The 15,851-nt window shown below is 40.8% G+C and overlaps 1 protein-coding gene across 6 annotated transcripts in view; it reads right to left on the bottom strand.

Moving 5' to 3' along the window:
- map4k3a (mitogen-activated protein kinase kinase kinase kinase 3a) overlaps window positions 1–15,851 on the bottom strand; it is a 275,867-nt gene that overhangs the window by 117,832 nt on the left and 142,184 nt on the right. For 4 of the 6 annotated variants that reach the window (XM_070890095.1, XM_070890098.1, XM_070890096.1 and 1 more), the window contains exon 13: window positions 6,463–6,537. The exons of the other annotated variants lie outside the window; for them this stretch is intronic. In XM_070890095.1, coding sequence (XP_070746196.1) covers window positions 6,463–6,537 — 75 coding nt within the window. The remainder of the gene's footprint in view (window positions 1–6,462; window positions 6,538–15,851) is intronic. 6 annotated transcript variants of the gene reach the window in all.

Below are 15,851 nucleotides of genomic sequence, written 5' to 3'. Positions count from 1 at the left end.
TTGTTACACTACACTCTGTCCCCTCTTCCAGATCATCTATGTATATTGTAAACAGTTGTGGTCCCAGCACCGATCCCTGTGGCACACCAGTAACCACCGATTTCCAACCCGAAAAGGACCCATTTATCCCGACACTCTGCTTTCGGTTAGCCAGCCAATTCTCTATCCATGCTAATACATTTCCTCTGACTCCGCGTACCTTTATCTTCTGCAGTAATCTTTTGTGTGGCACCTTATCGAATGCCTTTTGGAAATCTAAATACACCACATCCATCGGTACACCTCTATCCACCATGCTCGTTATATCCTCAAAGAATTCCAGTAAATTAGTTAAACATGATTTCCCCTTCATGAATCCATGTTGCGTCTGCTTGATTGCACTATTCCTATCTAGATGTCCCGCTATTTCTTCCTTAATGATAGCTTCAAGCATTTTCCCCACTACAGATGTTAAACTAACCGGCCTATAGTTACCTGCCTTTTGTCTGCCCCCTTTTTTTAAACAGAGGCATTACATTAGCTGCTTTCCAATCCGCTGGTACTTCCCCAGAGTCCAGAGAATTTTAGTAGATTATAACGAATGCATCTGCAATAACTTCCGCCATCTCTTTAACCCTGGGATGCATTTCATCAGGACCAGGGGACTTGTCTACCTCGAGTCCCATTAGCCTGTCCAGCACTACCCCGCTAGTGATAGTGATTATCTCAAGGTCCTCCCTTCCCACATTCCTGTGACCAGCAATTTTTGGCATGGTTTTTGTGTCTTCCACTGTGAAGACCGAAGCAAAATAATTGTTTAAGGTCTCAGCCATTTCCACATTTCCCATTATTAAATCCCCCTTGTCATCTTTAATCAGAAAAAAATCTACAAATATATACCTTACTTTTTAAAAATTAGGCAGCAGCAGGTCGCTGGATGCTACCATTTAATTTGGAGATGTTGTGGGAATTGTTTGAAATTCAAAGCTATCCTGCAACATATTAAAACTGTACCGACAATCAGTTGAAGTACTGAAAAAGGCAGCAAAATCTAATTATCACTATGATTTTATCATGTTACAATAAGTTTCAAACTCACTTCCCATGAAAAGTGTCATCGTAATGATGTAAACAATTAACTGACAGCATCTGAGGACCTTTTTCCAATTAAAAAAAAACCCACCGATAAAAAAAAATTAAAGACACCAAGACTCAGGTTCTCCTATAGCTCAATTGGTTAAGACAGAGAGAACCAGCTAAGTCCAAGATTCGATTTCAAGTGTGTTCTAGGTTAGCAGATCTTGGCCATGGTGATGGTAGGACGCTGCAATCGACTTCATCGCCCCGAGGATAGGAAGAAAGGAAATTGTTAGGGATTCCCCCTTCTGATTGCCATCCAGTGACAACTGCTGTAAAACCACCTGTGAATGTTGGGCAACAACAGAATTGAGCTTGGCTGTTTTGTCCTCTGCAATCAAACAGTCTGTTGATACTGTACTCATTTTTGACTACACTCAATGACAACATGTATAGATGAACAACGGGTACTTCAGTGAGGTGTTGGCAATAGCACCACAGCTCAGCGATTAGTAATCATCCTTGGGGCAAAGCAGGAGGACATAAAATTGGCAGGAAAAGGAGAAAAAAAGGCACCAATGCTTACAGTAGGGAGGTATTTGCAGACAGTGTTCGTGTCCTTCTCCTTTGATTACAGTTATCAAAATATAATAGTTATTAACTGGGCAAGGACTCAATATTGGAAATTAGCTTGTTTCAATATTTTAGTGTTCTCAATCTCTTTTGAATAGAATTTGCATTGGATCAAAATAGATCATGGACTAAGTAATCAGGAAGGCAAATGGAATGTTGGCCTTTATTGTAAGTGGGCTAGAGTATAAAAACAGAGAAGTCCTGCTACAAATGTACAGGGTATTGGTGAGGCCACACCTGGAGTACTGCGTACAGTTTTGGTCTGATTCCGATCACAGAATTGATCTTACTGAAACTTATAAGATAACGAGGGGGCTCAACAAGGTGGATGCAGAGAGGATATTTCCACTCATAGGGGAAACTAAAACTAGGGGACATAGTGATAGAATAAGAGGCCGCCCATTTAAAACGGAGATGAGGAGAAATTTCTTCTATGGAATTCTCTGCCCCAAAGAGCTGTGGAGGCTAGGTCATTGAATATATTTAAGGCGGAGATAGATAGATTTTTGAGCGATGAGGGAGTAAAGGGTTATGGGGAGCAGGCAGGGAAGTGGAGCCGAGTCCATGATCAGATCAGCCATGATCTTATTGAATGGCGGAGCAGGCTCGAGGGGCCAAATGGCCTACTCCTGCTCCTATTTCTTATGTTCTTATGACTACACCATGCAAACTGCTAACAGGTTTCACACCAAATAATTTGCTATTGATTTCCATTCGTAGTAGCTCAGATACATGATTGCTGAATGTGACTGACATCACTAAGTGTATGCACAATCATCTATTGGAAACCATTTTAGCCATCTGTATTAACCAGGTTTTTGTCAAAGGGTCAACAGTTTATCAAGCAAGTAAAAATAATGGGAAACCACCGAGTCATAGAATGATTCTCTCAAAATGCAAGCAGCAAACATTGCCAGTACAGATCCAAAAAAAAAGTCACATTGAAAAAATATCAATTTAAACTGGCACTTTAAAACTTACTGAACATACATGATTTTTTTAAAAAACCAGTTCAAAACTGGATTTGCCTGCTGATTGATCCACATCAATCCACTCCTTCCATATTGGCAGTGGGAAGCTTAAATACACATACTGTACACCGATACAGAAAATGTAATTTTGGTGTGTGGAATTCATGCACAGCAGCTATACACTCTAAATTACATTTGAAGAGAGAAAAACAGACATCCCAAGTTTCCAAGCAAATAGTAACTATTTACTAAGCAATGCAAACAAACGTTGAGGTACAAAAAAAGCAGCAGCTCTGAACTACCAGCAAGGCACATGTCAAAGAAAATGGCGAGTTATAGTTAGTGAGCTATAATACGTATCTGTACAAACTAGCACTCAGCATTACAAATTCATCCAAGTTGACACAGAATTAGATTGATTCATTTCATGTCACAAATGTTTGAACTTCCCCTCTTTGACATCCACCCATTACAAACTAATGCAGATGAATCTTTATACTATTCACCAAGTTAGCTTTGTTAAGCATACAATTCATTTCTAGCTGACCGCATCATTCATGCGGAGACGACGTCTCCAGAAGCAGCAAGGTTCAATATATAGAACAGCAAATTCTTTAAAGCTATTAAAAAAGCAATTATTTTGGTAGAACAGCACTTGGGAACTCATCTCATATAACCTATGTGACACTGTTGGAAAAAAATTTAAAATATTTAGCTTTCCAAAGACTTCTGGAATTAATGCACCAATTGCATTCCTTTCAGCAAATTAACCAGTTTATAAATTTTAATTTTTCAGGCATATTTGTCCCATTTGCAATAGTCTTGTATACTTTACTCTGATATTAATAAATGAGTGTCATGTTACCTGAAGCATTAAAGATTACTAGAGGTTTTACACAAAATCAATTTATAACATTTAATCTTTTGTGAGCATCCAAGGCGTAATTTCATCTCATTTAGAAGCCCTGAAGCTTAGACAATGCCACAGCTTCCCTGATTTAGATTTGAATCACATCTAATTTCAATTTATATTACACAATCATCATTTTCCTCCTGGGTATCAGAAGTGCCCTGGAGTGGATAAACCATTTGAGCATTTGGGAGTATAAATTATTATACAGCTGGTCAAAATAACCATGGGTACTGATTTTTTTAAATTTTCTCCAATTTAGATAGGCGGAGGATGATGATGAAAACTTAGAAATAAAAGCAGAATGCCAGAAGACTCCATCTTAGAAACTGACCATAATTGAAGCTCTTAGTCTGAGCTGATCTATGCAAGGTGGACAAGTGGTACAGTTATGGTGACAAAACGCAGTTTTGACCAAAGCTGTACTGTTTAGATCCACATTAATGCAGTGTGTTGTTTTGTGCAGACAGATGTGCTTGGAGTATACGTAGCTTGGTAGTATAAGTGATACACAAATCCAAGTATCCCAACTGGTGAGTTGCAGGCCCAAATCTTGAGGCTGCACATCACTCACATCTACTTGCTCAGATATATCAATTTCATCAAATCATAGCCAATACCATCAGCTGTAGCACTGCAGCGAATAAGGGTATTCTATTTGGCCAGGAAAGGAGAGAGGTAGAAGGACAAGAGAAACCCAATACTGCTCACCTTATCCCACCACAACTGCACCAACTTCCAGCTGATCATGACCATAAACAAAAAAACAAACATAAGTCATTTTCCTAAATTCAAAGCAATCTGTGTGGAATTGGTTGGGATGGATGGAAAAAAAGCTGTATGTAGCCATTTTGGAATTAATGGTAAAAATCTGATTTTAAAAGTTATATTGAAATATTTAAAAATTTAGATTTTTGTTTTTTCTAGAAATTACACAGTGGATCTCACTTAAGATCAATTCTAATAAAAATCAAATACTGAGCGTGGTAATATTTCCCACGCAATAACTAATTTATTGCAACCTCAAATATCACAGTTAAGATCAACTACATTACAGACAATTTTTACTGGGCTGGCAAGTGCAGAAAGTAGATTCCCCAACATGTTTTCTTCATTTTTAAAGAACATAAGATGGCTATTTTATCTTAGAATAAGGTTTCAATTTACTGCCTTCAGAAAGGTGAAGTAAAAGGATAAAATATAGCACTATTTAAGGTAACTATAAACTGTCCTGCTCCTAATACTTTGCTGCATATCATTTAAGTCCAACGATTAAGGTATCACACGGATCTCTAACTAGATGGCGTCATATTAGAACAAAACTTTTTTTTCCACCCTTGAAACTAAGAATTAGTCTTGAGGGACCCACTGTCAGGTTTTTACTCTATAAGTCAAATCTGGATAAACACATACCTGACCCAAATAATTCTGATCAAAGCATAAACATTCCAGTGCACCAACCTCTACACATAAATCCTAACCTATGCATAATAATAAAAGCATAGCAGTTCTTGTAAAATTAGCCATATTTATCATATTTCAACAGTTATGCAGTGGAATATCATAGTTACAAACTTTAGTACAAACTTATTTCCTAGTCCTGGTGAGAACTTAAACCTTGATATGAAGAATTTACTGATCAGGATTATTTTAAGTTTGTAATAAGGTGCGATAATGTATGCATTTTCTCATTTTTTCTAAACAAGGTATTAAATTTGCAGTAGCGCCGTCAGTGCCAAGCTTTTGCAGATGAGATTTTTGCTTCAATTGAGCCAGTTAAAAGCATGATTATATTTAGAAATCCATTGTAAAATCTGGAAAAATTATCAAATGAGTTGATTAGAAGGATGATTTTTTTTTTTTTTTAAAGACAGCTGTATGGGCCCAAGTTTCCACAAGAAAAGAAACGGGCGCCCCTCCGAGCTGGGCGCCCGTTTTTCGCGCCTAAAAAAATCCTCGGTATTCTCCACCTACTTACAGGTCCTGTGGCCCTCGGCGCAGCCAGCACGAGCTGCGGGGGGGCGGAGCCAGGTCCCGGCGCTGAAAACAGTGCCGGGACCTCTGCACACGCGCGCTACAGTCGGCACGCAAGTGCAGTAGCTCCAGGCGCTGAACTGTGTGGGAGGGGCCCGAAGCACGCAGCCCCTAGCCCTGGCTGAATGGCCTCACTGGAGCTGCGTGAATGAGGCTCCTCCCACGGCCAGCTCCTGCTCCCCACCCCCGACTGACCCGACCCGCGCTCCTGTTCCCCGACCGCCCTCTCTCTCTCTCTCTCTCTCTCTCTCTCTCTCTCTCTCTCTCTCTCTCTCTCTCTCTCTCTCTCTCACGGCTGCAGAATTCTTCCTGGCTGAAGCACTTTCACACAGGTAGGAAGATGGTTTATTTAATCTTTTCTTGGCTTATAAATGTTTATTCAGGTTGGATTTATTTGTAGAAGTATAAATAAGGATTTATTGTCGAATTTAATGAGTTCCCTTCCCCCCCCTCCCCCCCACCTCGTTCTGGACGCCTAATTTGTAACCTGCGCCTGATTTTTTAATGTGTAGAACAGGTTTTTTCAGTTCTACAAAAATCTTCACTGGCTCCATTCTACTTTAGTTTGGAGTACATTTTCAAATCAGGCGTCAGTGGCCGGACACGCCCCCTTTTGAAGAAAAAATTCTGTTCTAAACTAGTACTGTTCTACCTGACTAGAACTGCAGAAATAAAAATGTGGAGAATTGCGATTTCTAAAATAGTCTGTTCTCCACCAGTTGCTCCTAAAAATCAGGCGAGAATCATGTGGAAACTTGGGCCCTATATCTGCAGCAATAGGCCAGCTGCAATATCATCCAAATAAGCAAATATACAGCCGAGGTTAATGGGATGCTTTGCTGGATATCAACAAAGTACCTTAGGACGAGCAGCAAAACGTGGGGCTCGACGTGCAAGAGGAGAAGCAGGAGAAAAGATCCCCAAAAATTTAAGCTGAGTTGGGAGGAACAGAAAAAACAGGAAAATCACAATAAAAGAGGATGTGAATTCATCTGCAGATAAAATTAAATATATGTCAAAAATAAATATATATATGTGAGTGGAAAATTCCATTGTAATTCAGTTCACAATTTAAATAGGTTTCAGATTACTGAAATACAATAAAATATTGACCACACATACAAATCTACAAGTGCACCAACATTCACAAAGCATTTTAACAAATACACTGAATCAGACCCAAGTATCTTACAGGACTATGTTAAAAGACTATTATTACTGGACATGTGTAAACAATATGAATTGCATGTCTAGAATATTTTGATATATTTCTCTAGTAATACAAAAAGATATATAATAAACCAAATTTGGTTTTCAAAATTTACTCAGATTTTAACCTAAAGCGCCCAGTGAGAACATGCGGTATCTGGGCAGACGCCTGATTTACACCATGCCTGATCTTCGACTCCACTGGAGTCAAAGAAGCACAAAACCGAGCGAGGCGTCAAACTCAAGCCTGCCCCGCTCCCAACGGGTGCATTAGGTTAAAACCGGGGATTTTAAGATTTTCTGATTGAAGTTTATATATTTTCAACCTCTGCAATGCAGGTTGCTTCATTTTCATCCCCAGATAGCAACAGCAAACTGAGCAAGTATTAAATTCACATGTTCACATAGACCAATGGGGTCGCAGTTAAAGACCTCAGCTTGTGCATTTTATAAGAGCGTGTCTCGCCACTACACAGTTGGCTTAAAACTGCAGTAAGTTTTAACCCTACTTGTAGAGAGCTAGTTGATGTCAAGGTCACTCCAGGAACCCAATGGGACAAATTATCTGCACAAGAGTACAGCCAAAATAAATACTGAAACTTTTATTTTTTTTAAAACCGTCTCCCAACTATCTGACATATGAAAGCCAGTTCTGAAATGTTAGTCAGGGAGGGTTACGCTCCAAACAGTACATACCTTAAATTCCAGATTTACTTGAATTCCCATGTTTGGAGATAATATTTACTATGTGTTCAGTGGGGCAAGAAAAAGGAAACAGCAAGAGCTCCTACTCTGAATTTGAAAAAGGCCATCACTGAATAAAGATGCAAATCAGTCTCTACATTCAAAATGGCAAGATTTTTTGATAATTAGCAGCCACTTAAGTCATTTTCTTGTGAAAAGCTATGTTCTGTGGTTTGATTATGATGAGGGGGTGGGCTCGGTAGGCAGATCCTGGCAAAAGAAAGAGGAAGAGGAGGAGGTAGCAAGTAAACCCTGGCAGAAGAAACAAGGACGAGGGTGCAGTAGGTAGACCTTGGCAAAAGAAACGGAGGGGGGGGGGGGGGTATACATTTACCTTGAATTAGAAAGTAGATGCCTTTCATTCTTTTAACGATGGATTCTTACCCACCTTCACCATGAATAAAAATACACAGGCAGGTTTAAATAGTATATATAAATATATTATAATCTGGTGCTTGAAATATCTCATGCAGAAATGTTTAGGACCTAAAGCGTACATAAGCCAACCCAGCTGGTAACACAACTCAATGCCATCAGAAAACTGCACATGGTTAAAATTTTTGATTACACAGCACCTGCAGTGGTACATTGAGTAAATCCACCGTACTGAGATTTACAGATCAGAAAGACACAGGTTCGATCCACAATCAGTCCTGATCTAGTTGATCTCAGTACCCTAGACGACAGACGCAGTGGGCAAGAAAATTAATTTGCCCCTAATCACAACCTAGCAACTCCTGCTGGAAAGCGTGTATGTGGACCTTGGGCATAACACTTTTCACTCCACCGGCCGCTAAATTCAACGGATCATCCTCTGCCATCTCCAGCGTGATTCACCATCAAACACATCTTCCCCACCCCTTTCAGCATTCCGAAGGGACCGCTCCCTCTGCGACACCTGGGTTCACTCTTCAATCACCCCTAACACCCCTTTCCCTTCCCACATCACCTTCCTGTGTAAGCGCAGGAGATGAATCACCTACCCTTTTACCTCCTCCCTTCCTACTGTTCAGGGCCCCAAACACTCCTTCCAGGTGAAACAGCGATTTACTTATACTTCTTACAATTTAGTATACTGTATTCGCTGCACACGATGAGGTCTCCTCTACACTGGGGAGACCAAACACAGATTTGGTGACCGCTTTGCAGAACATCTACGTTCAGTCTGTAAACGTGACCAAGCTTCCAGTCGCCTGTCACTTCAATTCTCCACGCCATTCCCACTCTGATCTCTCCGTACTCAGCCTCCTACACTGTTCCAATGCAAGCTCGAGGAACAGCACCTCATCTTCTGATTAGCCACTTTACAGCCTTCTGGACTCAACATCGAGTTCAACAATTTCAGACCGTAACCTCTACCCCTATTTCTTTTTTTATATGGCAGCTGTTGATGCTTCTGCCATTCCTATTTACACCTCATCTAGACTCATCTTTTGTTTTATTAACTTGCTCCATTACCATCTCCTTTTTCCTTGCACCATCATCCCTTTTGTCTTTTAACTTCTCCTGCCTTTCACCCTGTTTAAGACCTTCCCTTTTGTTATTTCCTCCCTTCCCCTACACTTCTTAAAAATCTGTTCCATCTCTAACTTTTTCCAGTTCTGACGAAGAGTGATCGACCTGAAATGTTAACTGTTTCTCTCTTCACAGATGCTGCCTGACCCTGCTATTTCCAGCATCTTCTGTTTTTAATTTCAGATTTCCAGCATCCGCAGTATTTTGCTTTTGTATCCCTGTCTACTTATTCTGGGATAATTGAGGGACCCAAAAAAAGGAGAGAAAATATATTAGATCATAAAAGGCTCACCGACTTCAAATTTTAAAAACAAAATTGTGTGGAGTATCTTTCCCTTTGAGAACCAATTCGAGCTAAAGATTTCAGCTTTAAGAAGATGAAACAGTGTCACACATCACCAACTCCTCCAGACACTGAGGGAATGATCATCATCATCATAGGCAGTCCCTCGGAATCGAAGAAGACTTGCTTCCACTCTTAAAATGAGTTCTTAGGTGGCTGAACAGTCCCATACAGGAATTACAGTTCCTGTCACAGGTGGGACAGACAGTAGTTGGAGGAAAGGGTGGGTGGGACTGGTTTGCCACACGCTTTTTCCGCTGCCTGCGCTTGATTTCTGCATGCTCTTGGTGATGAGACTCGAGGTGCTCAGCGCCCTCCTGGATGCACCTCCTCCACTTAGGGCGGTCTTTGTAATGGAATGATGCTGATATTAACAGAATAGTCCTGCTCCGTAAATAACTAAATGATATACTTGGCTCAAGTGCTGAATTTAGAATCAGTGAGCTGCTGAGACACTCAGGAAATGAATGCATTCTCTGTAGGGGCCAGCTGCTCACTCATGCATATATTTCCACAGATCCATAGCAGAGGACTTAAACTTGCATCTCAATTGTTAAACTGAGTAAAGAAATATATAAGACACACAAAACTTCTAAGCAGTACCATTGGAAAATTGTGGCAGAACTGCAGGGATTTTGCCTAATTTTTTGCAAGGCTATTGTGATGTGTATTGATAATCTCTGTTGCTAAATTGTTTATTAAACCCCTGCACCCCAGTTCACTTGTCTTCTCTTCCTTCTCCCACTCCAATCACACTGGCACAATTTCACACCCTCCCTCCAGTTCACGCTGGCACTCTTCCCTTTACTCCCCATTTCAGAGCCACTCTTCTCAATTTGTCCCTCAGCAATGTTTCAAGCTTCTACTTGATGCCACTGTTGCTCTGGAGGAATCAAAAAATGCAGCACATCGTGGACTGTAATTCCTGATCTTGCAAAGCTATCCATCACAAAAACAACTCGCATTACAGTTGCCTAAGTTGCCAAAACCACATTGAGTTCCTTTTGAAATGTTGTTCTGTCACCAAACACGATAGCCAATTACCACATAGTGAGGTCCCACAAACAACAAATAAATGAAAAGTGAAGTTGTTTTTCGAAGCATTGGTGGGTTTGGACACCATGAGAACTCTCTGTCCTTTTAAAAAAAAAGTATCATGGGATCCTTTATATCTGCCTAAACATCATCATCATCATCCTCATCATAGGTAGTCCCTCGGAATCAAGGAAGACTTTGAAGTGAGTTCTTTGGTGGCTGAACAGTCCAATACGAGAGCTACAGACTCTGTCACAGGTAGGACAGACAATCGTTGAGGGAAGGGGTGGGTGGGACTGGTTTGCCGCACACTCTTTCCACTCTCTGCGCTTGATTTCTGCATGCTCTCGGTGCTGAGACTCGAGGTGCTCAGCGCCCTCTCGGATGCACAGGCAGACATGGGCTCAGGTTTATGCCTCCTTCAAAAGATGGCACTCAACAATGCAGCATTCCCTCAGTATAGCACTGATGTGGCAGCCGACGTTATGTGCGCAAGTCCTGTGCTGGGGCTTGAACCCACAACGTTCTGATTCAGAGTCAAGTGTTAACCACTGAGCCAAACTGCCACTGAAGCCAAGAATTGATGTACCTGTATCCCTGGCCAAGATGCATCTCAATATCTGGATCAAACATGGGCAAAATTAAAGAAACTCACAACGTGATGAATGGAAGTTTATAAAAATACAGAGCCAAAAAGGAACTATTTAATAAAAGTTTTAATTTATCTTAACTGTAGATTTGAGGAGACTACTTTTAAGTTTCAATATCCTGCATGTCACAGAGCAGTATTCAAATCATTTATATCAATGAATTGGTACACAAGAGTAAAATACATTCAAACAGAATATTCCACTGTGTTTCTAATTTTCTATAATTTAACACATTCTCATGTAATCAAATTACAGCTATGCCTGGATCAGATCAAAAGAAGAGTGGAGGGGAAACCAGACTCTTCAGCTGTGAAGACTTCCAACACTCACTGTACTGAATGTCAGTTACTTCACTAGTCATGACTCATACCCCGTGTATACATAAAGGGTTATTACACAAAGGTTCCGCATCGTCCATGAGGTGGAACACAGTGGCAATATTAACCCAAGATTCCATTTTCCAGTTCAGTCAATTTGTCATTTACCCTCCTCGTGTAATGTTGTAGTATTGGTCGTCTGGCATTAGAAGTGCTCAGTGAGCAAATTACTAAGCTCCTCTGGAGAATATAAACAGGTACTACAATATTTCAATTTACTCAGGTTCCAGGAGCATTTCAGCATGTTCTGGATCCCAAGCCTGTATACTAATGTGGACCTTAATTACCTACTGTGCTTATAGCTTTCTAATTCTTTGACTGCAAAAAATAAACAAATTGTCAAAAATACAGGAAAAGTGGAAAATGGTCCCTTTAAAAAGTGTAGCACTTTTGGAACTATTTTGGGCAAGTGTTATTCTTGCATAAACACTTCTATATTGAAAACATAGGTCTACTTCTGGAACATCTCAGCTTTTTATGCAAGATGTCTGTGCAAAGAGACTGAGGAAGTTTAAAAACACAAAACTTCAAGTTGCATCATATCAGAAAGGGTCGGCGCTTAGGGAAGACACCGTATATGCAGGTTGAACTACAAGACTGAAGACAACCATACCCAAGGCAAGTAATTAAAATATTCACTTATTTGCCAAACCTCCCCATACAAATTAATCCAGCCAAAATAGAATTATAGAATGGTTACAGCACAGGAGACAGCCATTCAGCCCATCGAGAGCCATGCTGGCTCTCTACAAGAGCACGTCAGCTAGTCCCACTCCTCCACTGCCCTTTCCCTGTTGCCCTGCAATTTTTTTTCCCTTCAGATACATATCTAATTCCCTTTTGAAAGCCACGATTAAGTTTGCCTCCACCACCCTTTCAGGCAGTGCACTCCAGATCCTAACCACTCGCTGCGTAAAAAAGAAAAGAAAATGGCGGTGGAAATTGACCTGATTTAATATCACGGCCAGCTTGGTGCACTGCAGCATCAGAAGACTTGTCATCTTTGAACTGCTCAGTGAAAACAATGATGCCTTATAAAAGTTGTCTCATTTACCCCATGCAGCTGAATGCAATTCATGTCAGACAGCTTTTGTACACTTGCCCTTGGCAATGGACATCACGAGTAGAATGAGCTTTTTAAATTTTGCTTGCTGATTCCAGACCAGCGAAGAAACATTTAATATTCCAACTCACGAAATGCTGTTAAGTGATGGGTGACACTGAATTCACTGCCTAAATTCATAAATGCTCTTGGTTCTACTCTGCACATATGCTAAGTTTGTCCTTCAAAATGAAGCAGTGCTAAACTTTTCTGCCCTGTTATCTCCCAAGACAAATGAAACTCAGAATTTTACGAAGAACACATGGATGTAGTTTTATGAATGCGCACCCTCCGCCTGTGACAAAGGTATTAGAGTACAGGGGCATGGAGGTGTTGCTACAGTTGTACAGGGCCTTGGTGAGGCCACACCTGGAGTATTGTGTACAGTTTTGGTCTCCTAACTTGAGGAAGGACATTCTTGCTATTGAGGGAGTTCAGCGAAGGTTCACCAGACTGATTGCTGGGATGGTGGGACTGACATATCAAGAAAGACTGGATCAACTGGGCTTGTATTCACTGGAGTTCAGAAGAATGAGAGGGGACCTCAGAAACGTTTAAAATTCTGACAGGTTTAGACAGGTTAGATGCAGGAAGAATGTTCCCAATGTTGGGGAAGTCCAGAACCAGGGGTCACAGTCTAAGGATAAGGGGTAAGCCATTTAAGACCGAGATGAGGAGAAACTTCTTCGCCCAGAGAGTGGTGAGAGCCTGTGGAATTCTCTACCACAGAAAGTAGTTGAGGCCAATTCACTAAATATATTCAAAAGGGAGTTAGATGAAGTCCTTACTACTAGGGGGATCAAGGGGTATGACGAGAAAGCAGGAAGGGGGTACTGAAGTTGCATGTTCAGCCATGAACTCATTGAATGGCGGTGCAGGCTAGAAGGGCTGAATGGCCTACTCCTGCACCTATTTTCTATGTTTCTATGTATCAGCTGCATGGTATTACAGATTGAACCTCCCTTATCCGGAAACACCCCGCGTCCAGAACCATTCCCGGCCACCGGGGGGCACATGCGCAAGAACTCCGACATGAACAAACTGAAGTCCTTCCTCGCCGCCGACTCCCGCAATCGCTGGCCTGACCCCGCAATCCACCCCCCATGATTTCTTTGTCACACTCCCATCCCCAAGTCAGCCAGCCCCGATATCCCCTTGCTCAATACCTGTACCATCCAATTTAACGTGACCGCCCCTCGACAGGAAAAATCCCTTATCCAGAACAGGCCAGGTCGCAAGAGTTCCGGATAAGGGAGGTTTCAACCTGTACTATGGACCTGTTAACATTCAGTTCCAATGGGTCGGAGAATCCTCGGCCACCACAACATTAACTAGCTTTACTGGTAACTCCTGTGTTCAGATTCTGTGAAAAAATTTTAAGTGGTGAGAAGACAGAGGAATTTAACCATCCATGAAATTGAGATATTCCTTTAACCGTACAACTGAACTGTCTTGGCCCTGAAGCAAAATGTCAACGGGTTTTTTGTTTTGAAAAGTTCAGCTGTTGAAAAAGAGCAATTTATTACATAAAGATGGCAGCAGTTTGTGCAGGAAGCACTAGTTCACAATCTTCAAATGGCAAAACTGTTTACTCTTTATGGACATCAAAGCCATGGTCATTATTTGCACAACATGGGACTTGAAAACAGAGGTTCATGAGAGCATGGATCGGTCAGTCAGGTTTTGTCCCATCCATGGATCTCTTTCACTTCTGCTTGGTCAACACTGCACATTCCTTCCTCCAAGCACCTGGCATTACCCCTGCTCTCAGTGAACCATTGAAAATATTCATCAGGGAATCGTATACAACCGCAGCATCCTGCGGTAACTTAAATATGGACCTGCTTTTTCAATGATCCCTTTTAATTTAACTTGAACTATTTCCCACTAGATGTGTCGGCAACCTTTGAGTTTCAGTCTTATCTGCTATGCAAGAGGCAGATCCTACTACATCTGTTAAAAACAGAAACCAAGTACCCATTCAATTCTTCTGCCATTACCTTGTCATTATGTAAAATCCTCAAAGTCACCAGTGGTCTGATTTATTTTCTAAACCAGCTGTCACTCCTCACAAAAACAATGCTTTTCCATTACTGAAATGTTTTCCACTATCTTCCCCACAGTTGAAATAATCCCCTTAACAGTTAGTCTGAAAAATGTGGAGCAGATCTTCGACCTCAGTAAGACTGAATATCACTGGGGACTCTTGCACTCGTTCGTTGGGATCATAAAGAAGCTACATTTCTTAAGGGAATTGTAAATTTAGTGGATACAACTCTCAGACTGGCCAATCAAGCCATCTTATGGAGATCAAAAATAAAGACAATGAACTCTAATGGAACTAAACTCTCAAAATTGGCAAATCATTATAAACAGATGGAAAATGTTCTTATGTTTAGGGAACTAAAGACTAGTCAACTTATCAGTAGCAGGAAAAATAATGGACTCCCTACTAAAGAAGAAAATAGATAAACATCCAGAAACCCAAAATATAATAATGAATAGTCAACATGGATTTCAAAACAGAAAGGCTAACCTCATTCAATTCTTTGTCAAGGTAAGAGAGAGAATAGACACGGGTAATGTTGATGATGTAATATTTCTAGATTTACAAAATGCCTTCGATAAGGTACCACATAATAGACTAATGAATAAGGTCAGAGAACGCGTAGTCAGGGAACAAGTAGCAGAATGGATAGCTAGCTGGCTTCAAGACAGAAAGCAGAGAGTAGGGGTAAAGGATAGCAATTCAGAGTGGCAGAATGTGGGAAGTGGGGTCCCACAAGGATCTGTGCTGGAATCACTGTTCACAATTTACATCAACAAATTAGACTTTGGAATCAAAAGCAATTTCTAAATTTTCAGATGACACCAAATTGGGAGCAAGTCAATACTAAGAAGGACTGCAATACTTATAAGACATTAATAAATTTGCAGAATGGACATAGAATTAGCAAATGAATTTCAACATAGATAAATGTGAGGCTTTACATTTTGAGGAGGAAAATAAGGAGGCCACATATCACTTAGAAAATAAGAGGGGCATAAGGATCTGGGACTACAAATACACAAAGCACTAAACGTTGCAACACAGCTCAATAAGGCCATAACAAAAGCAAACCAAGCACACAGGTTTATTTCTAGAGGGATAGAACTGAAAAGTGGAGAAGTTATGCTAAATTTGTATGAAACCTTGGTTAGAGCATACTTGGGAGCACTGTGTGCCGTTCTGGTTGCCTTATTATAAAAAGGATAGAGAGGCATTGGAAGCA

This window comes from Pristiophorus japonicus, chromosome 9 (assembly GCF_044704955.1).
Source record: "Pristiophorus japonicus isolate sPriJap1 chromosome 9, sPriJap1.hap1, whole genome shotgun sequence".
Taxonomy (NCBI): domain Eukaryota; kingdom Metazoa; phylum Chordata; class Chondrichthyes; family Pristiophoridae; genus Pristiophorus; species Pristiophorus japonicus.
This window is presented reverse-complemented; position numbering and strand designations above follow the sequence as displayed.